At 37.8% G+C, this 25,560-nt stretch overlaps 1 protein-coding gene across 3 annotated transcripts in view; it reads left to right on the top strand.

Moving 5' to 3' along the window:
* cacna2d1 (calcium voltage-gated channel auxiliary subunit alpha2delta 1) overlaps nucleotides 1–25,560 on the top strand; it is a 119,437-nt gene that overhangs the window by 26,131 nt on the left and 67,746 nt on the right. For all 3 annotated transcript variants that reach the window (XM_089116335.1, XM_039650403.2, XM_089116336.1), the window contains exons 4-7: nucleotides 17,535–17,594; nucleotides 20,087–20,122; nucleotides 21,362–21,494; nucleotides 24,724–24,855. In XM_089116335.1, the coding sequence (XP_088972461.1) occupies nucleotides 17,535–17,594; nucleotides 20,087–20,122; nucleotides 21,362–21,494; nucleotides 24,724–24,855 (361 nt within the window). The remainder of the gene's footprint in view (nucleotides 1–17,534; nucleotides 17,595–20,086; nucleotides 20,123–21,361; nucleotides 21,495–24,723; nucleotides 24,856–25,560) is intronic.

Consider the following 25,560-nt stretch of genomic DNA (forward strand, 5'->3'; position numbering starts at 1 on the left):
TTTTACAGGATCATTTCTTGAACAAAGTTTGAGAAACAGCATTTACTTGAAACAAATCTTTTTGTAAATCAAAATTGACAGAGCGACACCTTTTTTTAAATGCATGCAAAATGAATGTTGGTAGCACAATTTCTGGATGTATGGAGAATTGTGTGAGAAGTTGTTTTTCAATATGAATTTTGATTGTAGTCATTTCCTCTGAAAACTCTGGAGATGATGCGATGATTTGGTTTCCTGTCAATTTAATTGCTTTTCTAGTAGAATATTTTAAAGGAGAGCTTAGGATGAGAAAATATCCAACAGACACTGCATTTGTGCGTTCTCCAAAATAAATCTGGACATTTTCACACATATCTGTCAGACTGTGATAACAGTTATGTAATCCAACGTCTATCAGCCGCCACTTATCTGGTGTCATTTGGCTCTATTTTAAGTTGTGTTACATACAGAAGTTGTATCCTGCCTTGGTTTATTGGTGTTTCATCTCACTTTGTGTGTGTGTGTGCGAGTCTGTACGGGACATCAGCTTGCATCCACGTGTTTGTGTGCCTTGTAATGAGAGCTTGATTACTGAATCTGTGTGTCTGGAGCAGATGCTGCCTTTCGTCCTCCTGTGAATATCCTTACATCAAACGCTATCGGCCCAGAGGAACTTTCCCTCGCATTACAAACACGTAATCAACCGTCGGAGCTGCACAACAATGTTTTTTAAATCGCCGGCTGACAGAGAACACTGTCTAGCACAGCATAGGGAGATATAACGTAGAATAGAGCGACATAACGTGGCACATCTCTGTGGAATGTGTTGTACAGGCAGATGGGGTTGTCTTGAAACGATCACGTTCTGGTGTCTGAAGAGACCAGCAGTTTGATATCAAAGCAAGCTGTGTATAGAGGATTTTTAATAAGCCCAGACTGCTCAGTGACATCTGCGTTGCATTCACTGGTTATTTTTCTCCTTTCTCTAATGGAGTTGTAAATTCACAGCTCAGATTCTCATTTAATTGACAAGTTATCAGTCTTTGAATGTTTGTTTTTGGTGTATTTTGTATAAGAAAATATGCTAAAATAAAGGATTTTAAACTGCAAACAGTGATTTAGAGATTGTGGGCTCTATTTTAACAATCTAAGCGTATGGTCTAAAGCAAAGGTCGCAAGTGCACAATCCACTTTTGCTAGTTTAACAATGGGAAAAATGCTCGGCTCATGGTCTAAAAGGGTTGTCCCTATTCTCTTAATTAGTAATGGCTTTGTTTTGGGCGTAAACCAACCAGAGTCTCTTTAAAAGCCAATTGCACTTGCGCCATGGTGGATTGCTATTTACATGGCGGAATTTGCAAGCGGTAAGACTGAACGCGTCTCCAGAGAGGAAACGGATCAGCTCGCGCTTGAGCAAACCATCTATGGACAAGCCGGATTCCACCATATCTGTATGTTCACAATATTAATCTTGTTGATTAATATAGTGAATAAAACGATCACTGTCATCCTTTTATTTGTAATATGTGGCTAGTTTGTGTGCTGCTGCACATCATTAGCCACTTTCCGACCGGAAGGACTTTTGCAGTTCCTACAACCTAACGTTCCTATAACCCTTTTTTTCTCGTGCTCCGACCGGACTAAATTGGGGATTTTTTAGTGCCTCACACCGTAGTTCCTATAACTCTTTCAGTACCTAGTCTAGAGCGAGGACTTTTTTAGTTCCCTTTCCCTAGGTCTATGTTGATTGGTTCAACTTATAAGTCATGCCCACTGTCAACACGGTACTTGTAGCGTGCGGTCTGCCATACGCTGTGTGTTTTTGCAAAACATTACAACGAGGATTAAGACAAACATAACGCATTCAACCAGCTAATTGCTAATGCTAGCTAAACTTACCCGCCGTTTTGTTTGCCTCCTGCGCTCTGCTCTTTTCCCAGACAGCAAACTGACATTGAATCAACGTGGAAACGACGTCTCTCATGACATTGAAACAACGTTGATTTTGCTCATCGAATTAACGTTGAACCAACGTCAGACGCGGCATTCTTCAAAGCTAAATGAAAATCGAAAATTGGTTTGCTTTCATAACGTTGAAACAACGTGTTGATTTCAAGTTGATTTTCCGTTAGTTTTGAAAGAATGACGCGTCTGACGTTGGTTCAACGTTAATTCGATGAGCAAAAAAATGTCAGATCAACGTTGTTTCTATGTCATATTTCCACGTTGATTCAATGTCAGTTTGCTATCTGGGTTATCTTCTTCCATCATATTACTTAATATCATATTACGCTGGAGCCTTCGTCTTCTGTGTTTCTCTGTACAGAACTCAAGCATAATCTTTAAACGCCGCCGTTCGTTCTCCGTTATTAAGGTCCCGGCAAGGCAGAACAGGAACATTGCAATAGCCTCATCCATGCTGGTTGTTGTTGTATGTGGCCGCACTACGTCTAGTAATGACGCTATGAAGACCGTCGCCGTGCTTGCGTTACCCCTCCTACCAGTTCCTATGGCCACTTAGCCAGTGCGAACGCAAGCAGAAAAACCGAGTTTGGGGGAGAGTAGTTCTTAGAACTGTTTAGAAGTGGACAGTTCCTATAACTAAGTTCCTGTAACTACTTGGTCAGAAAGCGGCTATAGTGTGTGTAATGAGCAGACTGTATGTGCGTTGTGGATGCATATTATAATGCGCCCCTTAAATAACAAATAAAATACTGCTCCATTGAGCTTAGATCAGGTTTTTGTTGGTCAATGGTGCAGTCTATTTCAGTTGCCTCAAAATAGCAACGCGGCAACAATGCGCCTGAACAGACCTTTTTTTTTAGACCAGCGCACACAAATGGGCACAAATGCATTTGTTATTTAAAAAAAAAGTGGCGTGAAAATGATAACTGCGTCGGGCTGAAACTAGCAAAAACACTTGCATCGTGCCTGCCATTGCATTGCGCCAAGTGTATGATAGGGCCCTGTGTGTGTGTGTGGTCCTTGTAAACAGAGGGTGAACTCTGAACAGTCAGTTGTGCACATAGCAGGGAAACGATATCACAGATCAGCAGTAACACACGTAGTCCCAGTCCTTCTCTCTCTCTCTCTCTCCACTGTCTCCGCATCTGGCTTAGGGGCTGTTTACACCTGGCCACTTTATGCGTTTTCTCAGATCGGATAGCTATCTGATTTATCAAAACGATTCCATTTACATCTCACATATAAATATAAATCCGATCTTCAATTCCCGCGCTATATGCGGATTTAATGAAGTGCACGTCACCGAAAGCAACAGATATGAGCTGCATTTTATTGATCATCAGCTAATTTCAAAACCAGCAAAGACGGTGATAAGAGAGAGTGGCAACAGAACTGGTACGATCATTCTGTTTCTTTACTTTTATTGAAGATGGTAGTGTTAATCGTCTGCGACTTACTTCACTTTGATTTGCGATAGAATGCGGCCCGTTGGCTTGATATGCGTTCAGCTGCTCATCTGAGGTGATGCGCGTCGCAGTAGCGTCGTCATATCTGACTAAAATAGCATGACATATAGCCTGTAACACGCTCTCACGCATTTATTTTTTTAGCATTTTTGGGTGTAGTAACATTTAAATATGTGGTTTCAAGAACCAGATGCATTTAAACTTGTCCAGTTTCGTCTGGAATGCGGCCCAGACCACCTCCTGAAGTGGTTTGAGCGATCGGATTCAAATCCATCTCGAATGCGTTTCGGGGGGCATTTACACCTGGTCTTTTCACGATCGGATAGCTATCCGATCACAGAAAACGCATGAAGTGGCCAGGTGTAAACGGCCCCTTATATGGGGTCTCCCCACGCCAATCACTGCAATCATAAAAAGACACCTTTGTATGTCAGAATTCCTGTAAAACTCTCTTCAGAGAGCTTACCTTATGGTTGATTGTCATTTCTGCACATGATATCGGGATGGGAGAAATATTGTAATATATTTCCTGGAAAAACCATAGACTTCACTTTTAATGTTTGGAATAAAATTATTTAAATGATCCCTCAGTAGTGATCATTAAAGTGATGTGTTATGCTGTATTAGGGTCACTTTGTCATGATTTGCTTCGGCTGTTATAGTGAGTGAGTGAGTGTATGTGTATGTGGGTGGTCATGAGTGTGGTGTTTTGCAATCATGAGATAAATGAATACACGTCACAGAGTTATAACCTTCGGTGGTGGCTCATCTTTATTGTCCCCACCAGTGTGCGCTGGCCTTTGTGAAAAGGCCACTGGAAAGAGGGAATCTATCCCTAGAGCTCAGTTAGGCCACAGACAGCCCCATAAATCCTCTACTCTAATACTCCCAGATTCGCCTCTATTGGCCAATGCACCAAATTGGATGCTTTGCATTCTCTGGCTGTTTCACTTGAGACACATGCTGTCTGGAGTCTGAACCACAGACACTTTTTTTTTTTCTGTGATTCTTATTCGTTTGACATCTCCGCTCCTTCTCTGTTCTTGTCTTGATGCATGGTTAGATGCATTCATTGATACCCAGGAGGCAATTGCCAAAAGCCATCAAGAGAGTGTGGTTCTATAAAATGTTGCTAGGATAGCTCAGATAATTTAATGTATAATGAGTATTGTTTATATTAAAATCCACTTGTGTCTTGTGACATTTTGTCAATGAGGGGGTAATTTCATTGTAATCTGGGAGAAATATTTGAGCAAATGAATAAATGAATATATTTTCCATTCCCTTTCCAAAACAAAACAGGTCTATTTTCTTCTCCTTTCAATGACAGTCGAATACTGCCAAAGATTGAACCAACAGTATTTATTTATACATTTTTTGTGAAAGTTTTACATGGCTTAATATCGGTGCTTGTAAATTGGTGTGTGGTGTCACAGCATGCAGGCTGTTGTAAATGGCTCATTGATTTTCAGGCGAGTTGGACTCGAGGGACGTATCTGTCTCTTTGCTCTAGCCTATCGGCTTCTTCATTAGCGAGGGGCTGTCGATAAAGCCATGTGTGTGAAGGTAGCCAGAGGCCCGCTGATGAGGGCAGGGCAAGAGCGATGTATGCTCGGCACACTCTGTTTGCTACCGAGTCGTTGCTGTCTGAGCTGCTCTACATCCATATGCATCAAACTCTTTCGCCGAATATCACAGAACAGATAAGATTACGCTGCATGACATTGAGAGTGTGGGAAATGAGCTGTGGACTGTACAGCTCCTGACAAGTTTTTGTTAAAATGGAAAGCGTGGCTTGTTTGTCCTGGGATCAGTGTCTTTGCTAATTTGCAGTATTGACCGTGACATGCAGCCATATTAGAACTGGTGTTTTTACCTATCATGTACTGTACAATTTAACATTGCCTTAACATTAAAGACAAAATGTATCAGTATTTAAATACATCCAATGTCCAAAATGTGGCTTTTCCCCAGTGAAACAAAATAAACAATGGGAAGTGATGTAAGGCAGGGCTTGATTATACAGTATTCATCAGGATTTGATTGGATCGGACACTTTTAAGTTAAACTTGTATTATGAATTAAAATGTATTATGTTTATTAACCTTGATTAGTATGCGTTGTATTGTTCATATGGTTCATGATTATGTATTAACAAATGAAGAGTTCAGATGCAAAAGCCTCTAAGTGCCATTTGAAATTTTCTTCTAAAATGATAATTTTTATTAAGCTTGTATATTTAAGTTCAGTAATTTCGCTTAAATGGCAATGAAGATTACCTATTAATTGTCATTTAAGTGAAATTACTGAACTTAAATATACAAGCTTGATAAAAATGACCATACTACAGGAAAATTTCAAATGGCATTTAGAGGCTTTTGCATCTGAACTCTTAAAATTTAACCTTATTGCACCTTCATTAAACCTTAAAGTGTCACCAATAATTTTTTATCTCAAAAATGTGGTCTTGTGTAATTAAATATATGTTAAATTGAATTTACACTTATACAAGAAGTAATTTATTAAGGTAGGTAAAAGGTTAATTGTTTACCCTAAATTTGCATAGTATGATAGTACCTTGTAGCCATGCACTTTAAAGATTTTACACATTTGAATATGATAAAAGTGGTTTGGTCAAATTGCACTGAGCTTTCTGACCTAAATTGCACTTCTGCCATGTCCATGTTACCATTGGCCAAGGGGTTTTTCTCCAATCAGGCACCACACTAAACCATCTACCTAATGTTGGCTGCCGTGTTTAACGATTATGCCCCTTAAATAATGGAACCAGATGTAATGTCTTGGAGGTAATTGGATCGTTCCTTTCATCTCCTCTGGGGGAAAAGAAAAGCAGTGTTTAGATCCAGTCATGAATGCAACATTGTTGTCAGCTTGAATATCCCTGGGGAGAATCGGTATTATTAAAGACACCCTGCTACTGACTTCCATCACCGTAATCACCTGCCGTGTCTGGATTTCCAGGTTATTTGAATATCCCATTTGCAATTTTCAAAGAATCCATTGTTGACAATAGTGGATAATCCTATTGTAACACATCTTCTCATTCTGCTTTTGCCCAATTCTGTGTTAATCCTGCATGCACACAGAATCCACTCAACACGAGACTCCAAAAAGCTGTTTATTAGATTTTATTAGTTTATTAGATTAAAATGTCAACATAATGTAGAAATCCATCCATCCATCCTACTTTTAAGGCTCAGAAAGGTAGGAAAGACATTGCCAAAAAAACAACAACTAAATAACAACTATTCAACAATTTCTTCTCTTCTGTATCAGTCTCTGACGAGCATTCACGACAGCATCATGACGCATGGTGTATATGACCTTCTTCCTCTGCAGACGCATGCATCGTAGTGCTCTCGTGAATGCACATTGGAGACTGATACGGTAGAGAAGAAATTGTTGAATAGTCATTTTTTGGCACTCAAAAAGTTTTCACGTAGGACCTTCCAACGTAATTACCTAATGTGTGGTGCATCACAGCTAGTGCAAGATGAGTATTTGTGGTTAAAAAGTATATAAATGTTTTTTTTTTCTTTGTAGAAAATGACCAATCGTTTCACTAGACAAGACCCTTATTCCTCAGCTGGGATTGTGTATAGCCATTTAAGCTGCATTGAAACAGCAATTTGGACCTTCAACCTGTTGGTTCCCATTGAAGTCCACTATTTGTGGAAAAAATTTTTCCTCAAAAACCTTAATTTATTTTCGACTGACGAAAGAAAGACATGAATATCTTGGATGACGTGAAACTTTAAATAATGCAATTAATGAAATCTAATCAACCAATCACATGGCAGTTGCTTCAATGCATTTAGGGGTCTGCATGGTCCTGGTCAAGACAATCTTCTAAACTATAAATTGAATGTCAGAATGGGAAAGAAAGGTGATTTAAGCAATTCTGAGCTTGGCATGGTTGTTGGTGCCAGACAGGCCGGTCTGAGTATTTCACAATCTGCTCAGTCACTGGGATTTTCATGCACAACCATTTCTAGGGTTTACAAAGAATGGTGTGAAAAGGGAAAAACATCCAGTATGCGACAATCCTGTCGGTGAAAATGCCTTGTTGATGCTAGAGATCAGAGGAGAATGGGTCGACTGATTCAAGCTGATAGAAGAGCAACTTTGACTGTAATAACCACTTGTTGCAACCGAGGTATGCAGCATTTGTGAAGCCACAACACGCACAGCCTTTAGGCGGAGGGGCTACAACAGCAGAAGACCCCACCGGGTACCACTCATCTCCACTACTAATAGGAAAAAGAGGCTTGCAATTTGCAAGAGCTCACCAAAAATGGACAGTTGAAGACTGGAAAAATGTTGCCTGGTCTGATGAGTCTCGATTTCTGTTGAGACATTCAGATGGTAGAGTCAGAATTTGGCATAAACAGGATGAGAACATGGATCCATCATGCCTTGTTACTACTGTGCAGGCTGGTGGTGATGGTATAATGATGTGGGGAATGTTTTCTTGGCACACTTTAAGCCACTTAGTGCCAATTGAGCATTGTTTAAATGCCACGGCCTACCTGGCCATTGTTTCTGACCATGTCCATCCCTTTAGGGCCACCATGTACCCATCCTCTGATAGCTACTTCCAGCAGGATAATGCACCATTTCACAAAGCTCAGATCATTTCAAATTGGTGTATTGGACATGACAATGAGTTCACTGTACTGAAATAGCCCCCAAAGTCACCAGATCCCAACCCAATAGAGCATCTCAGAGATGTGGTGGAACGGGAGCTTCGTGCCCTGGATGTGCATCCCACAAATCTCCATCAACTGCAAGATGCTAGCCATAAAGATGGGCCAACATTTCTAAATAATGCTTTCAGCATCTTGATGAATCAATGCCACATAGAATTAAAGCAGTTCTGAAGGTGAAAGGGGGTCAAACACAGTATTACCATGGTTTTCTTAATAATCTTTTAGGTGAGTGTATATGTTGTTTATTTGTTAGTTTTGACTTCAGCCAAAGCTTATTTTATTATTGAAAATAATTAATTGATGATCATTATCTAAACATCTGTCTAGACATGGCAGCACTCCATATTAGTGTGGGGCTTTGACGCCACAGTCCATCAGCACAGGGCAGAGGACATCTTCATCTGTGAATAGACGTACACATCAGATCTTGAATCATTTATGAAGCTCACCACTGCCCAAGAGAGCAGCACCAAACAGGATTTATGATGGACTGCCCTAACTCAATGACGACGCTCAGCCAAAGTCTCCCATTAGAAAGCAATATACCTCCGGCCTTGCTTAGTTTATAGCCTTGTGTCACTTCACAGCCTGTCCGGGTCTTTGTTCGCGAATAATGGACCAACTGTGCTTTAAGGTCACGAAGTGCATTTAGGTGACGGGAACATGAATTTTATATTGTTTCCCGAGCATCTTATTGGAATGAGCTAAGTATAAAACATGGTGTTTGTTGCTGGTTTTTGGGATTCATGCAGAATAAATGAGGCTGCCAGTTGCGCGGAGTGTTTGTGCAGCAGGTGGCTTTGCTTTCTGGAAGCAAATGAGAGGCTTAATGCGAATTGCAAAAAAAAAAAAGGCCTCTGAGTGTCATTTGTTCTTTTGTCACGCGTTTTCATGGCTAAAATAATCCAGGATTGATGGGTGTGATATTATAGCAGCGGTAAGATACCCCCCCCCCCCCCTCTCTCTCTATCTATCTCTCTCAGCACTCATTCAGAGATGTATTTGTTTCACCTTTATGCAATGCTGTGGTTTACAGGCCCTGTCAAAATCCCTTTATTCTGAATGGACAGGACCGGAGTTAGTTGTCTCTAGTTTTTTTTAATTGGAAAAGATCTACCTTAATCGCAACAGGGAAAACAAGGCGTTTTTGACTTGTTTTTTCCTCGTTGTTTTTGTGTTTTCACAGTGTAAAGTCCGTCACGAAATCGATCCAATGGCGGAGTTCGATTCGTAGTGAAGGTTTCAAGCGTGTTCCGTCTTTCCCATGGCAAAGTGATGTTTAATTAAATGCAACAAATTGAATCTTATGTATTAACTCGTTCCATCTGACTCCATAAAATGAAAAGGTTTTATCAATGGTATCTGTTCATCATTTAATAAGTGAATGCTTGACTATTCCTTTTAACTCTAATGAAAATAAAGTCAAAGTCTGTTAGAATAGCCACATATAACAATTCATTATGTCAGGTAAATATATTATTACAATTCCACAAGATAATCAATGCAAACCATCAAATGTTTCAAAGAACTTTACCCAGCATATTACATGAGCTGAGGCTAGAAGACACAACACCATGGGCTGATCTGAATACAGAAAGGCAGCCCCGAACTCGTGTTACATCTCCCTTTATAATCAGACCTCACCTGACATGTTAATCACCAGGTTACAATGGAAAGTTACTGAATCTCCCCCAACATGCTTATTGGTTGCAGACCATTTGCTTGGTTGTAAATTGCATTCAGAAAAAAGGGCCAGACGTGTGAAGTCAAAGGCACATCCTTCTTTGTGCAAGATATTTCTATATTCTTAAAAACCTTATTACCTTTTGATTTATTTCTTTGGGAATAAGACATTATTACCAGTTACCCTGAGACTTTCAAAATGATTTTAAACACTCCTTAAAGATTATCACATTCACATTGAACCATATTCTTGTGTGAGTTTTCAGTGTTACTGACTGAGAGAGAGAGAGAGAGAGAGAGAGAGAGAGAGAGAGAGAGAGAGAGAGAGAGAGAGAGAGAGAGAGAGAGAGAGAGAGAGAGAGAGAGAGAGAGAGAGAGAGAGAGAGAGAGAGAGAGAGAGAGAGAGAGAGAGAGAGAGAGAGAGAGAGAGAGAGAGAGAGGATGTAGATAAGATGCTCAGAGAAAAGGGTGTAGGGTGTAAAATGTTAATCTCCAAGCAATGCCAATTGTCTTCAGAGGGCACTGGTCAGATATTTTCTCTTTAACCAGTTCCAGTTTTCAAGTCTTACAACAGCAACACTGTATAATACCTCATAAATATTTTGTATTCTTTTCCCACTTATGTTTAACTGTCCTTTTACATAAAACGATACATTTTATGGCCTGCAAGCACTGATATATTCTTATTCTAAATGCTGTATAAAAGCCACAGGACAAAATATCCCCCCAAAAAGGCATTTCTAATTATTTATTTTTTTTTTTCAGAAAAATTCTGTGAACAAAATGTGCTGCCATACCCTGGAGTATTGAGTTGTGGTTGCTAAGGTTCTCTGAGTGATTGTTGGGGCGTTGCTAGGGTGTTCGGGGTGGTTGTTAAGTGGTTACTCACTGGCTCAAGTTAAAAGAGCCTATCCTGGTCTCTGGATATGGCTCAGATCCCTCCTTCAGTGTAAGTCAGATGGATTTTTCACCTCTTTTATCATCTTCCATTTGGAAACCACAGCCAGCCTATAATAACACACCTCTACTTATAATATCATTTATATCTGCAACACAAATAGCGCAGGTTTTATTCAAATCCCTAAGTGTCCCACATAAGATTCACAGATTTCTACCCCTTTAGGACATTATATGCAGTGTTTGATATAAGCTTTGATACTCACCTGTCTATAATTAAATGGGTTTTTTTTCTTCCTCACCACTTTTCCTCTCTCTCTTTGGTCTGGTGAGATTAAAGTGGAGTGAAGGTATGACTTCCTGTGAGGTTATTGACTTACTCCACTGTGGTTACTGTAATCAGCTTGATCAATTGGAAGAGAGTGAACCAGCGGGGATGAACAAGCAAACGTGGCTGCAGTTTATTTCTGGGGCTGTCAGTCCTCCTAAACACACCTCAACACACAAAGGTTGTAATTTTCCAAACACATTAGTTCTTGTAACTCTTTGCCTCTGCGCCACTGGAGCTGTTGTCATGAGCAATTCAGTTCGCCTGTTCAATCGAATCCGGCTAGTACCCTAAAGCAATTCCATTTAGCTGAACAATTTTTTTTTATGGGTACTCAATTCAGTGCTTGATTAGAAATCCTACAAAATTGATGTAGTTCAATGGTGTTTGTCATCTGGAGTGTTTCAGCCTTTAATGTTGTTAATTAAATGCTGCCGATGATAGTATCTATTATTTTGAGAATCAAGACACAGTGAGACATTTGTGAAGAAAGTTTAGAATGAGAAACACTTTTGTTTTAAACTAAATTAATCCAGCAAGGTTCAAATTGACCAGAAGTGAGGTCAATTTGAAGACATGTATTATTAGACTTTAAAACGAGGATTCATTTTGGCCTAACATTAGTTAACTTCTTTTAACATAAACTAATGAACATTACTTCCACAGAATTTATGGTTACAAATTATTTTAAGGTGTCAGTGTTACAGTGTAATTATACTTTTAAGTACTGTGTAATAATAATTAACTACATATGGGATTAGTAGGATTGGGGTTTGGTTTAGGGTTAGTTGCAATTATGCAAAATAGTGATACAGTAACTACATGTAACCTGTAACAAGGACACTGTAAATTAAAGTTTTACCAAATGTATTAATTTTAGCGACGTTTAATCTCATGATGTACTACTACATCTTTAAAGCTACACTGTGTAATTCTTTTAGTTTATTCTTAGCTAAAAACGCTTAGTTCTTTCAAAAATGTATGTGCTCATTAATGTAGATTGTTCTACTGTCGGTCGCCATGTTGCCCCTCCATCTTCAAAGTACATTAACCAAAGAGGGACATACCCATTAATTCAAGCTTCGCCTTTCACGTTTACGTTTGAGTTAACGCTCATGGACGAGGTCGAACTGGAAGCCATGTTAATCTTGGACTACATTGGCTCCCGTAGGAGTTAAAACGAAATCGGAATTGAGAGGAATAGAAACTATATTCACTGGATGATATACCTTTTCACCGTTAGATGGGGGTAAAAATCACACAGTGTAGCTTTAAAGTCCCCGTGAACCAGAAGTTGTAAACGATTTTTCTCCAGTGTTGTGACATATTTCCGAGAGAAACAGAATACTAAATGAGGCAAAATAGTGGGCGTGGCTTTTTTCCAACTAGCACCTGATTGGATCTAGAAAAATGGGTGTTTCATTCTGAAATGGAGGATGACGCAAGTTTACACACAGCTGTCAGTTGGAGGGGTGTGGTTATGGATGTTAAGGAGACACCCAAACCGTAAAGCCTACGTCATCGGGCAAGGTCCTCCAATGCAGAGGGGAGGGGCATTTTCAAAATTTGATTAAAGATTACGAAGCCAATTTTTTTTTTTTTTGTGGATTGACTTGCATGTATGAATTGTTCACCACAAAACGATCAATTTAGGCAAACAAAGTAAGTATGGTCAATTTTGATTTCATGGGGACTTTAAGATCAAAAGTTGTATCTGTTAACATTAAATATGAAGTAACTTGAAAATTTGAATGAAACTAATTGTCACGCTTCAGGTCCAAATGTAGATGAAGACAATGTGAATCTGAAGAATGGAGTAATGGCTGCTGAGAAGCACGTAAATTACATTTATTAGAAAAGAAAACATGTATCTTTAATTGTAATGATATTGTTTTAACTGTTTTTCCCCATCGATCAAATAAAAACAGCCTTGTTGATCCTAAGAGACTTTCTTTTCGTTTATTGATGCCAATTGTAAGCCTTTTTTGTGTGTTTCGCTGTATCTCCTATTGGTTTTTTACTCATTACAATCCCTAGTTGTCATTTGAGGATGATGAATTCTCGCTGTGTGGCTGCAGAAATTAGAGTTCATATCAGTTCAACTCTCAACCTTTACTATTTGCCAGGGAACATCCGAATGAATGTAAATCTCACCTTCCGTCTTTCATTATCTTTATTGTGAGGAATTGATTTATTATAACGAGCAGTAGAAATGCTTAAGCCTTAGTTTCCATTATGAACCCCATGCACCTTTACTTCTTAAGGACCTCTATAATGACCACAGGCCACTAATGAGTCTCTCCTGCAAACCGTTGTTATGGCAGCAGCAAGCCGTCGATACCGTGGACATATATTGACTTGTTGCCACGCTAATGCTGTATTATAATTGTAGTTAGTTTGTACGAGTATGAATGACTTGCTGTTTTGCATTTCTCTGGTTTTACTGTCATAGGAGTAAGGTTAGTCTGAACTGAACGCAGTCTTACATATCCTGCTTAACAAGCGTTGGGTGCATGTGTAAATGTGTACGTGCCAAAGTGTGAAACAGTGTATTTTTAGTTTCTCCCAGACTGTGCAGAGGAGGTGCAGAGACTGCTGGATCTCAGCCCAGACTTCCAACTCTAATAATGTGTGCGAGTGCCCGTCTACAGCATCCATAGTGTCTGGATAGAAAGGTTGACGTGCACTTTTTTTTTTTGTCTCGAAGATGGGTGTCATTGTTGTAAAGGTTTTTGACAAAACTGTGCGAGGTGTTGCAGATTGGAGTGAGTTGCTTTTGTTTGCTCTACGGCCTACCTTACGAGCCCACATTTGCCTCGAAGATGGGTGTCATTTTGTTGTAAAGGTTTTTGACAAAACTGTGCGAGGTGTTGCAGATTGGAGTGAGTTGCATCTGCAATGCTTTTGTTAGCTCCACGGCCTACCTTACGAGCCCACATTTGCCCGTCTTATAAAATTACAGAACTTTTTGGGGTTCAAAAGTGGGGCAATGCACAATTATACAAAGTTGAAGGGTTGGATTTCACAGCAGTAATGGCTTCATTGAGAGAGTATCTGTTGATTGCAGGTATATCTGGGTTGGTTGGCAGGTTTTGGGGTTTCTAATGAGATCTGATAGACTGATAGTTTGTTTAAGGCAAAGGCTGTGCTGGCTATATCGCTAGCTCACATTACTAAACATCAGCCTTTGCTACACTACAAATCAAGAGACCTTTAAAGTGAATAAAGCTCACATAATTCCATCCAGTTGTCATATCATCTTTTTTTTATTTTGAGTTGCTCTTTTGAAATAAGAGTTTGATGAATTATGTAGTCAGGCTCTTTAACATTTACAACCCAAGGCTTCCTTTTGTCTAACCAGACCATTTATTGAAACAAAGCAAGTTCCAGACACCTCAGAAACCTGATTAATAGACTGAAATGTGTTTAAATGTTTGTTGACACTTACTCATTCAGAAACACAGCCTTCTTTGAAAGACAGGGTGAGCTCATTGCCAGATGCTAACCAAAAATAATTGTGCATTTACATACTGAAGTGTTACATTTATTTATTTAATTTAATTTAATTACTTATGTTTTGTTAGAGAGTCAATATTTGACTGGAACGTGGACAGAGCGTTAAGGGGAATGGGTTTGGGATATGACCCATGAGCATGACAACCTCTTTTTATGACATGAGCGGTTCACATCACTCTGCAATATTGCTCTGACATGGTATTTCCTTGTGTAAGGGTGAATATTGACATGGGCAGTTTACGTTTTTACTTTTAATTCACCATGAAATCAAATTAGACAATTCTTTATTTATGGAATATTGGAAGGGTTATTATAAATGATTTATCCATGCACATCATTGGTTTTTAAAAATTCAAGTGCCCTTAATCTTTGATCAAAATAATGTTCCCTCTTTCTTGCTACTGCATGGCATTCCTTCTCTGATGACATGTTCACTGATGTGGGGCAAGACAATAACCTCACTCCTCCAGCAACTTGTCAATCACATGAGATCACAGCAATAGCAAACAACGATCCATTGATCCGATCCATTGATCCAATCAATTCAAATCAAGTCCCACCCTACTCTTTTTTCCTCATTCAAGAAGCCGTTTCACTTTAAAGGTATAGCGGAGGATCTTTCCGAATTTTAGAGAAGACCCACCCTCTCCAATTTTTAAAAAAAAAAATGCACATGCACAAACACAACACTCTTGCTCCCGAGAGCTAGGGAACGTCTATACGCCTTGCACAATTATGTTGCAAATTCTAAACTAACTAAAAAACATTAATAAAAAAGACAACATGTCAAATGCCCTTCCGTGTTTTATTTACTTATTATACTGATCGATTGAGTGACCGAGGACTCAAGACATGATATGTGCAACCCTGTATCACACGAAATACGTTCTGAGGAAACTATTTTGCAAATCGCAATTACGTTACATGGCAACATATTAAGCAGTGCTATTACGTTGGTCCTTAACCTACTATCTCTCATTGTTAATACGTTATTTTTATACATAGTTGCATATGGAGAAGTAGCTTGTTGCATTTGTGTAATAATAAACACACAAGATTTTAGAATATTTCAGCGTGATACCATTTACCATTTTGGACAAAAGGCTACTTTAGACAAATTGAGATGTTTACCGTGTCTATGCGGTGCATGACTCGTGCCAGGGCTAGCATTGTAGCTTGCATTAACTTTTACTAGTGATTTTAAATGGATTTCTCCAAATAGCGTGACAAACTTTACCTGTCTGGTAGAATCTTCGCGACTGCGGCATCAGTGAGAAGCCCAACCTGTGCTTTTAGCGCACGCCAGCGTGTGATATTCACCCAAAATCTCTCTGGTCTTGTTTCTATATTCTGCGGCCTTTCTCTTCTTATCATACACTTAGTAAACATTTTTTCTCTTTCGACCCTCAGCCATTTTCAAAGGAATGGCTGAAACCGTAACTCCGACATAATACACATGAAAGTGAAAACTACATAGGGATGAGCACTTAAGCCTACGACGGCCTTACGTAAACATATCACCAGAATGATTGACACTTAGGTGGACCAATAGTATAGACTACCCACCCGGAAAAAGAAAATCCTCCGCTATACCTTTAATATACATTGCAATAGTTAAAAAAGTCTGATCGCAACTTCCGTTTTATGTCAACTTTAACTCCGCACCTGTGTCAATCTATGTTGGTAAAAAATATTAAAATCGTAAAAGCTGTTCATTATTTTAAATAGCTATAATACAGTAAACCTACTGTAGCTACTAAAAGTAATTAAGTAGTGTATGTTACAACTGATAAAGTGAGACAATGTGCTAATCGAATGACTTTAACTGACTGAATGAATAATGAATGAATCTGTGACTTTCTTTTTTATGGAGTGATTGATTTACACACACACACACACACACACATCACACACACACACACATATATATATATATATATATATATAAAACACTACATACTATGTTCCAGGAAGGTATTTTGATTATTACCATACACTTGGAATTTTTTTTATTTTTTTTAAATTATTTTAAACTTTTTTAAATTATTTAAATAAACATGTTTTTCACACTAAGAGAATGTTTCTACCTGGGCTGCAATGTGATATTAAATGCTTTTGTAAGAAATTTTGTCACAATATCGCAAACTAAAATACTGCTTCAAAATGTAAATATATTCTGCACAGCATTGCGATGTTGTTGTTTGTTCTCTCTCTTAAGTTACACATTTAAGATTTAGGTTAACCATGGTCATATATGTAATTGAAAATAGTGCCAGAATTCATTCTGTTCTGTCCGAGTTGAAAAATCCCAACATAGATTCTAAAACATTGTGTGTCAAAGAGTGAGGACTCACGAATCCCTGTCTTTGTTCTTGAAATGTCATACCATGTTACAGTACCATTTCCTTCAGGGAAGAGTCTCAGACTCTGTGTGTGCGGGGGTTGCACTGCCAGAGCTGCAGGTGACAGAACAAAGAATGTTCTATTCTCTTCTGTTCTATTCTTTTCTGCCCTTTTCTAAAACAGAACCCACCATCCTGTTAGACCTTTTGCCCACATGTTTGGTGTCACCTTTTGGGCAAGAACCAAGACTGCCTGAACAAAATTCTTTAGTTTAGAGATAATATATTAAGTATTGGTACTGTATGCACCTGTTCTAAACTAGTACTCATTAAATGACCACTAATTAAATGACAGCTAACTGTCTCCATTTGCTGCAGTCTAATTGTTTTGATGACCAAGGTTATTAAATCCTGTAGAATCTTCATTAAACTTTTTTAAGTGTAATGAAAAAAAAAAAAAAAAACGAACTATAAAGTACATACACAGTAAGCCAGATAATCCTGCTTTACATCAATTCATGTTTTATGTTTAATTTACGATCTCATTATCAGAGTTGCTTTGGTCATGATTGTGTGATTCAGTTATTAACTAACTAAATGATTTATTTTTTTGTTGTTCTTTTTATAGACTTTGGCAACTGCAGCTGAGAAATTCCAAATGGAGCATCAATGGAAAGATGAATTTGAAGTAAGTTTTTCTATAACACGTGTTCTGAACACTTAAAAGGTGCTACAGCACATAGAATTACATTCTATTTGATTTCCAACCCGGTTTCACAAACAAGGCTTAAGTCTTGTCCCAAACTAAAATGCGTGTTTGAGCTGTTTTAAGTTGTGAGTTTCATTGTTTTATCTCAAGATGCACACCAGTATAGCTTTTTTTGAAGGTGTGTTTATAACGTTCCCAACCTGTGTTACCTCACAACCCCATCAATAAGGCTCAAGTACCACTTCATCAACTCCCAACCAAAGAATCAATGTTGTGGGTAAAAAAGACCAGACAACATACAATTTTTTAAAATCTTTATAACATTTGATGTAAAAACACTTTTATTTTCAAATAAAAAAGACACTATAACCAGTAGCCTAGTATAGGCGACAGAGGAGCACTTATTGGCTCATAATACCCATTCACTCCCTAATATAGTTTTTTTTAGTTTTTTATTTTACAGGTTTTGCTTTTGAATTTATCTATATATTTTTGTACGAATCCATGAAGTAGTAAAAGTCCCAAAGTCTCACAAACCACAATAACTTTTCATCAAATTGTGATTGAAAGCAACGAGCGCACTTTAATCAGTGAAGCTGTCAGTTCAGCACAAGTTCACTGATTTTTGTGAGCATATAGGACTGTTACTAAACAGAAACTTTTAAGTGTTTTAAGGGATATTGGTAACTTAAACACCTCAGATTGGCTATTACTTTCAACAGACATCCCTGTGATAGATTACAATATTTAACGTTGCAATCACATTGTAAATAGACGCATTTGCAGCGATTAATGCGCCAAGCTGGGGGATTGATGAAATTCCTGGCCTGCCGTTATGTGGAAAATAAACCAAGCAAAATCGAAATCTTTCTGAATCCAAATAAACTCAGGGATGGTTATCAGAAAGTAAAATAATAATCCACCTTGAGCTACCGACTTAACCCAAGTAGTATTTGATGTACTATGTTAGTGTGCTACTATACAAATAAATTGAAACTGAACTGAATACATAATTGAATCTGCCATGCATCCCACATTTCTAGGGTATAGTTTGCACTTTGCACAAGACATTCTTGCATTAAAAATAGCTAGATAAAATAGAATGCATGTGATCTCGAGACTTTGGCTATTTTTAAATGTACATGCTCAAAGAGAGATGCAATGCAAAAGGCCATAGACATCTGCCTGAATGTGTCTAGGTGTAGCCTGGTGCTTTAAAGAGCATCAATTTAAATACTTCTCTGAGAGGGTTTTACTGTAAAAAGCCAACGGTCAGCATACTAATTAAAACACTGCTGTTAAAAATATCAAAATAAACTAGCCAGCCCACCTAATTAACTTGCCGGCTGTTGGATGACTAGTCAACCATCATGACCCATATCTACTCACAAGTGACTTGTCACTATGCAACCATGTGACTAGATAACATGCATAACATCATATCTTACATTAAAAAAAAAGTGTATCAGTTTACATTCTGCTTATTGCCTTATGTTAGGTAGCGGAAGACGACTGACTTGTTTACAAGAATAAAATCTGACTTATTATGCAGATTTTTAATTAGATCATTCCACATGAAGGCAGCCAGTAGGAGACACTTTTGAAATTGATAATACCTCACTCGATTTCACTGCTTAAATGCTTTGGTGTGCTAGACCTCTTCGTTTAATTAAATGAAATCAAGTTTCATTACAATAAATGGAATTGACAAACAAATAAAGAAAAAAAATGGATTGTACAATGGCCAGATTCCCTTTGTGTGTATTTCAGTTTGTATTTAAGTGAGAGAATGTGTTGCAGCTTAATGGATTTAACTTCACCACCCACACTCCCTGCAGATGTCTAAAGATTTGATTTTACTGAATACACATTTTGCATTTCTCTCGCGGATTTATTTTTACTGTAGACAGATATATACTCATGCATACCCACCATATGCCGTGAAGGCCTTTAGCCTTAACAGAAGAGCGGTTTAACATCAGCAGGTTATCCTGACCACTTTCTGTAAAACCTGCCATGACCAAGCTTTCTTTAGCTCTCCCTGACGCATTTCACACTTGCTACGAAGCAAATGTTAACATCTGTGGAACACATGTTGAATGTATGCTTGGCTTAGTACTGTGATACTGTCATTGCATGATTTGCATGATGGGTAGATTTTATAAGTAATACTGTACGGGTCTAAAGATTTGGGCTGGTATACACTCTTAAAAATAAAGGTTCTTTATTGACATCTATAATGGTTCCATGAAGAATCTTTGAAATACATGGAACCTTTCCATTGTACAAAAGGTTCTTTAAGTTAGATTATTAAAATGGTTCATCAATAGCACAAAATGGTTATGCTATACCAGACCAAAAAAAATCTCAGGTTTGAACCCCATATTTGCCATAATGCTGCTTCTAAACTTTTGAAAAATTATTATTTTTTCTTATTTTCTTATGTTCTTATTTTTCCTCTTTCTCTGCAGGACAATGATATAGTTTACTTTAATGCCAAGGATAATGTGAGTATATAATTCAACTCTTCACAGACACACTCATTTTTTTTCAAGCACAGATACTATATAAAACATGAATGCCACAAGTTCTTCGGTCCAGTTATGACCATGCGTTAGTGAGCTTTATGAATGAGTTATTTTAGACAGGCAAGCAATTATCAGAATGTACCTTCTTCTCGGTTGATGCACGCTCGGATGGTGGATGTACACTTTTAGTGCACCATATATCTCAAATGCCAATTAGTGTGTGTAAAACACATGGAGGGAGCTTGTGCATTAGAGTGTGTAAAAGGGGAAAGAACAGGAAGAAGGAACATATAGAAAAAAATTAGGTTTTATTCATCAGAATATATAGAGCACCTGCCATACAAAGCATTATAAGATGATTATTAATTGGTGAATTGGCAAGAAATTAATTTTGATATTGATATTTGATGTAAACTGTGCCAAACGTTATTTATTTGTTAGAATATATATTTTGTTGGGTTTTGGCTAGTGACAAACTGATCTATCAGGTATTGTTATCATTTACTCATTCACATTGTTCAAAACCCATACAACCTTTTCTTCTGTGGAACACAAAAGTTGACTCCAATTTGTGAATTTGTAAAGATTAGCTGATGCTCAAGAAGGAAATATGATGCATAAAGAGCTGGGGGTGAAAACTTTTGAACAGGATGATGATGTGCAAGGTCTTATTTTGGTTAAAGTTTTGGTTAAATATTATAGGTATTCATTTCCAGGTGCTACAGATTCACATTTACCACAATCATCCAATAAAAAAAAAAACTAAATTACACTCCCCGTTTTCTTCTTGTCCATCAGTGAATGTTCCCATCTTTTGTAAGAATCTCTTAATTGTCCCTCAGTGTGAAAATATGGATCTCAAAGTCATACGTTAACAGCTGGAAAGGGTTCAAATATGCAGAAGTTACTGGAAAACCAAAACATGTGCAGGACCTAAAGGATATTTCTGAAGAAGAATGGGCAGTTTAACTGCTCATTACAAACAATTGACTTATTCAGGACAGTACTAAATAAAAAAAAAATAGCATGCGTTTTATTTTTATGATTCGTCTTATTTTGTCCAAATTATTAACATTGTCACAGATTCTGCAAGTTTGTAAACTTTTGAGCACACAATTGTAAAATAAAAAATATATATAGGCCTATTGCATTAAAAATACTATCAATCTGCTGTACCTATTGTACCAGAGTTGTTTATTTTGTTGTTTTTCCTTTCAGCTTGATGCCAATGAAACCGAAGGAAGGAAAAACCGGATCAGACCTGAATTTAAAGAAGACCCGTCATTCAAAAACCGCTTCACCTCCTACAACTATACGGGTGTGCATATCCCTACGGACATATATGACGGCTGTAAGTAACTCCCCCATCCCCCACAGACACGCTTCCATAACACTCTGCCGGCTCCGCCGTAACATATTATCTACTGCTGGGAATCTGATGAGATGCTCTGCTGCTGATTTCTTTGGATGTCAGTTAATAAACCGAGTAAGTGTGTCTTTGTGAGAGCGTTTTGAGGAGAATTATATAATCTATTTGACAGCAGCAAAGACTCTCAGGGGAAACTTTTGTCAGAATAAGTGCAGGTGCACTTATTTGGATAAACCCACGGTATGCGTGCGCATCTATTTAAACTGTATATCCTTTCGCAATGGTTTTTAAGCAGGGATTGAAGGGTGACCAAGCCATAGTGTCTCAGTTGGCCTGCTGGGATAGCGTCTTGCTCTTTGGTGTTAGACGGCCCTTCCCTATTGGCCTTGCCATACACACACCCATGCACACAAATGAAAGGCAAATACATTCAGGTAATTACTTTGGCCATTGTGCCCTTTGGTAAACAGAGTAGCAGGCTATTTGAAATGACATCAGGTCAGACAGTCGTGCTGTGGCGAGCAGAATGTTATATGGGGGATGCATTTGCTTGCTTTTTAAATAAAGAATACCAAATCAGACCAAGTGATGCTTCAGGCTCTAAGTAGTGAGTTAAAGTCTTTCCAGCACACATTGGCAGAGGTGGCTGCCCCTGCAATTTAAGAATGGAGTTTCCTTGTCACTTGTCTTGTAATTGTATACCATTTTATGCAATTATCTGTGAGTCATTTCCTAATCCTATATTGCTATTTCTAATTTTATGTGTGAGTCATTACACAGGCTTTTTGGGTAGGGTTGTTTCATCTGGATATCTGCGGTTGTGAGCTTGTTGGTTATTATTTATTTGTTAATTTTGTGATTTAAGCATGTGTTTTGGGACTTTAAAGACTTAGGGATCCCCCAGACTCAGTTAAAAATATTATTATATTTAGTAATGTGATTCTTCTGTTTATAATAATTTCCACATTTTCCAACCTGAGAAGTATGACCCAAGTAAAATGCGTAAATCCGTGAAAAAAATTGCTGTGTTTGCTTAATATAAATATAAGAAATAAATGTAGTGCCTATATAAAACGCAGGATTTTTGTGATTTACGTGGCTCATACTTCTCTTCTTGGACAATTCAGAAATCATAGAATACTGTATTATTATTATTATTATTTATTAGTGTTATTATAGCTGATCACATATCTGTATATTAAAAGTAAATATTAATATTTTAAATAAGTTTCTCTCATTGAGGTCTTGAGTGATATTTGGATATGGAATATATATTTTATTTTTTTTAATAATGACTTCAGCTTTGCACATCTTTTACAAGTCGCATACATACTTTTAATGTAATTTTGATGTTTTTGCCATTTCTATGCCATTCATGTTAATTGTATGGATACGATAACTTCAAATAAATAGGGTGAGTAAATGATGGCAGAATTCTCATTTCTGGGTGAACTTTAAACTTTTATATTTACTGTAATACTGGGAGAGATGGAAAATAACCAAGTGACAGAAAGAGACATGGATGGAAGGCAAAAAAGGTTAGAGCTGTAATTGCTGTGGCCTTGGGTCTGACCTGACCTTGTGCCAGAAGGAAACATGATACGTGTGTAGAATCGAGCTTGTGGCCAGACTCCTACTCTGTGCTGAAACACAGTTGTGTGTGTGTGTAATGTCCAATATTACTGGAGTCTCTATATGTTCATTCATTCCAAAGGTTGTTTATTCTATGTTAGGCAGTGAGAACCTATTGGCATTTCTACAGCGACCCTAAAAGCAAAGTTTGCACACATCAACCTCTATTAAACACTCAAAGACCACAAATAGTCTGGAACCATCGACACACACACACACACATACAGAAATAACACGTATCTGCCTCTCCCGCCAGGGAGAAAATTGGATTTCCGTGGATAAAGTAGTATATCGTTTAGGGGTTGCTAAGGGAGGGTGGGAGACCCTCTGCCAGAGTCAGCCAACACCAAAAAAAGAAAAAAAAAGAAAGCAAACACATAACATTGATTAAGAGAGACAATTCAAAGTGGATGCCAGCAAATTTCTTCTCCTTCACATCCAAAATGATGGATGTAATAAGAAGTGGAGGTTGAGGAAATAATCAATACTTCAAATTATATTACTTCAGAGATATTTTATTTCATAATTTTTATTAAAAAAAAAACAAAATGGTTGAATTCAATATATTTTCACTTTAGAAATGTAAGATTGACCACTATAGACAGTATATAAAACTTACTGTAATGTACTGCAAATGTCCTGTAATGGTCTATTCTGATTTAACTGAATCAAGTTTTTACTTATTTTCATGAAAAAACAAAAAAACAAAACAAAAAAAAAAACATCGTACTTATGTACAGTATAGATAGATAGATAGATAGACAGACAGACAGACAGATAGATAGATAGATAGATAGATAGATAGATAGATGGATGGATGGATGGATGGATGGATGGATGGATGGATGGATGGATGGATGGATGGATGGATGGATGGATGGATGCATGGATGGATGCATGGATGCATGGATGGATGCATGGATGGATGGATGCATTTTGAACATTACCTGATTTATTGTGCAAGCTGCAATTTCTCTCTAAGTCATTGATCAGTCTTTTTTTTGAGAAAAAAGCTCAAGAAAATGTGTCTTGCATGCTTCATTTCCTTCCTCTCTTTTCTTTTCTCAGCCCTGCCCTTTTGCCTCTGTTGCATGCCAGCCAATAAAACTAAAGTTATGGTTGTTATAACACAGAATTTTTCATGCTTCATTACAATAACTGTTGACACACAGGCTGTCTTCTAACCTGATTAGCATATCTCAACTAGCACTTCTGACTGCCTATCAGCACGCAGCCTTTTCAGAAGCAAAATGTTTGATAGGATGATTATAGGTTTCCATGGTTCCCTTATTCATGATGTAATAAAGTCAATCAGCTTGTTTGCGGCTGAGGAGATGAAGAGCTCTCAGTGTGCAGTGCAGAATCAATCTGTTAACAGCGGTTGAGGTGAGGGTAAATTACACCTCTCTCTGTCTCTCCTCCTCTCTCTGGACTCTATAAGTCACTATAAGCACCATGACCTCTGTAAAGTATTCAAAGTGTGACAGTGAATCATGTGTTGTGATAAAGGTAAAGGTAATGTAATAATTTAACTAAAATATTAATCAATACCTTGTGTGTTATTGCCTGTGTACTACAGCCACCATTGTTTTAAATGAGCTGAACTGGACTGAAGCATTGGAAGATGTCTTTAAGAAAAACCGAGAAGAGGATCCAACGCTCCTATGGCAAGTGTTTGGCAGTGCTACAGGATTAGCTCGCTTTTACCCAGGTAAGTGCTTGTGTCGTTTTAATTCAGAAATATTCACACATGTATATTACAATCAGAACTCACACACACGCACAGCCTCCTCCCTCCCTATGCAAGCTTCTGCTATCTCTAATTGCTAAACATAGCATGTAGTCCCGGCTCAAATTACACCAGATTTTCATAACAAATTATAAGATCAAATATCTCAGCAGAGGGCTCATTTTATTCTTCTGAAATTGAATGATGACAGAGGAGAAAAGTAATGAGGTGCTCAATTAATTTTCATTACTTTCAGAAAAAAGAAAAAAACTGTTGCATATAAACCGTGCATTAGCATCTGTTGAACCTCTATCTCTTAATGGCTTTTTTAGAGTTTGTTGTGTGTAGAGGAATAATTCAACCAAAAATATGTCGCTCTCATGTTTTACCAAATCTGTGTGACTTTTTTTTTCTTTTGTATAGCACTAAATATGAATTTTGGAATAATTTTCTCACTATCCTTTTTTACTATAATAAAAGTGAGTGGGAACTGGGGCTGTCAATCTTCAAAAAAAAAGGATGTAAAAAAAGCATAAAAGAGGCCATTTTAAACACCTTTGTGAGAGGAATGATTCACTGGCAATCATCCACTCCACTTGGCTGTTGACAGTTGCAGTCCGATCATTGAATCTTTGAACTGGAGAAAACCAGATCATTGTATGAATCAGTCAGACTGGGTTTGTGAAC

Source organism: Pimephales promelas, chromosome 10, assembly GCF_988280905.1.
Source record: "Pimephales promelas chromosome 10, fPimPro1.hap1.1, whole genome shotgun sequence".
Classification (NCBI taxonomy): domain Eukaryota; kingdom Metazoa; phylum Chordata; class Actinopteri; order Cypriniformes; family Leuciscidae; genus Pimephales; species Pimephales promelas.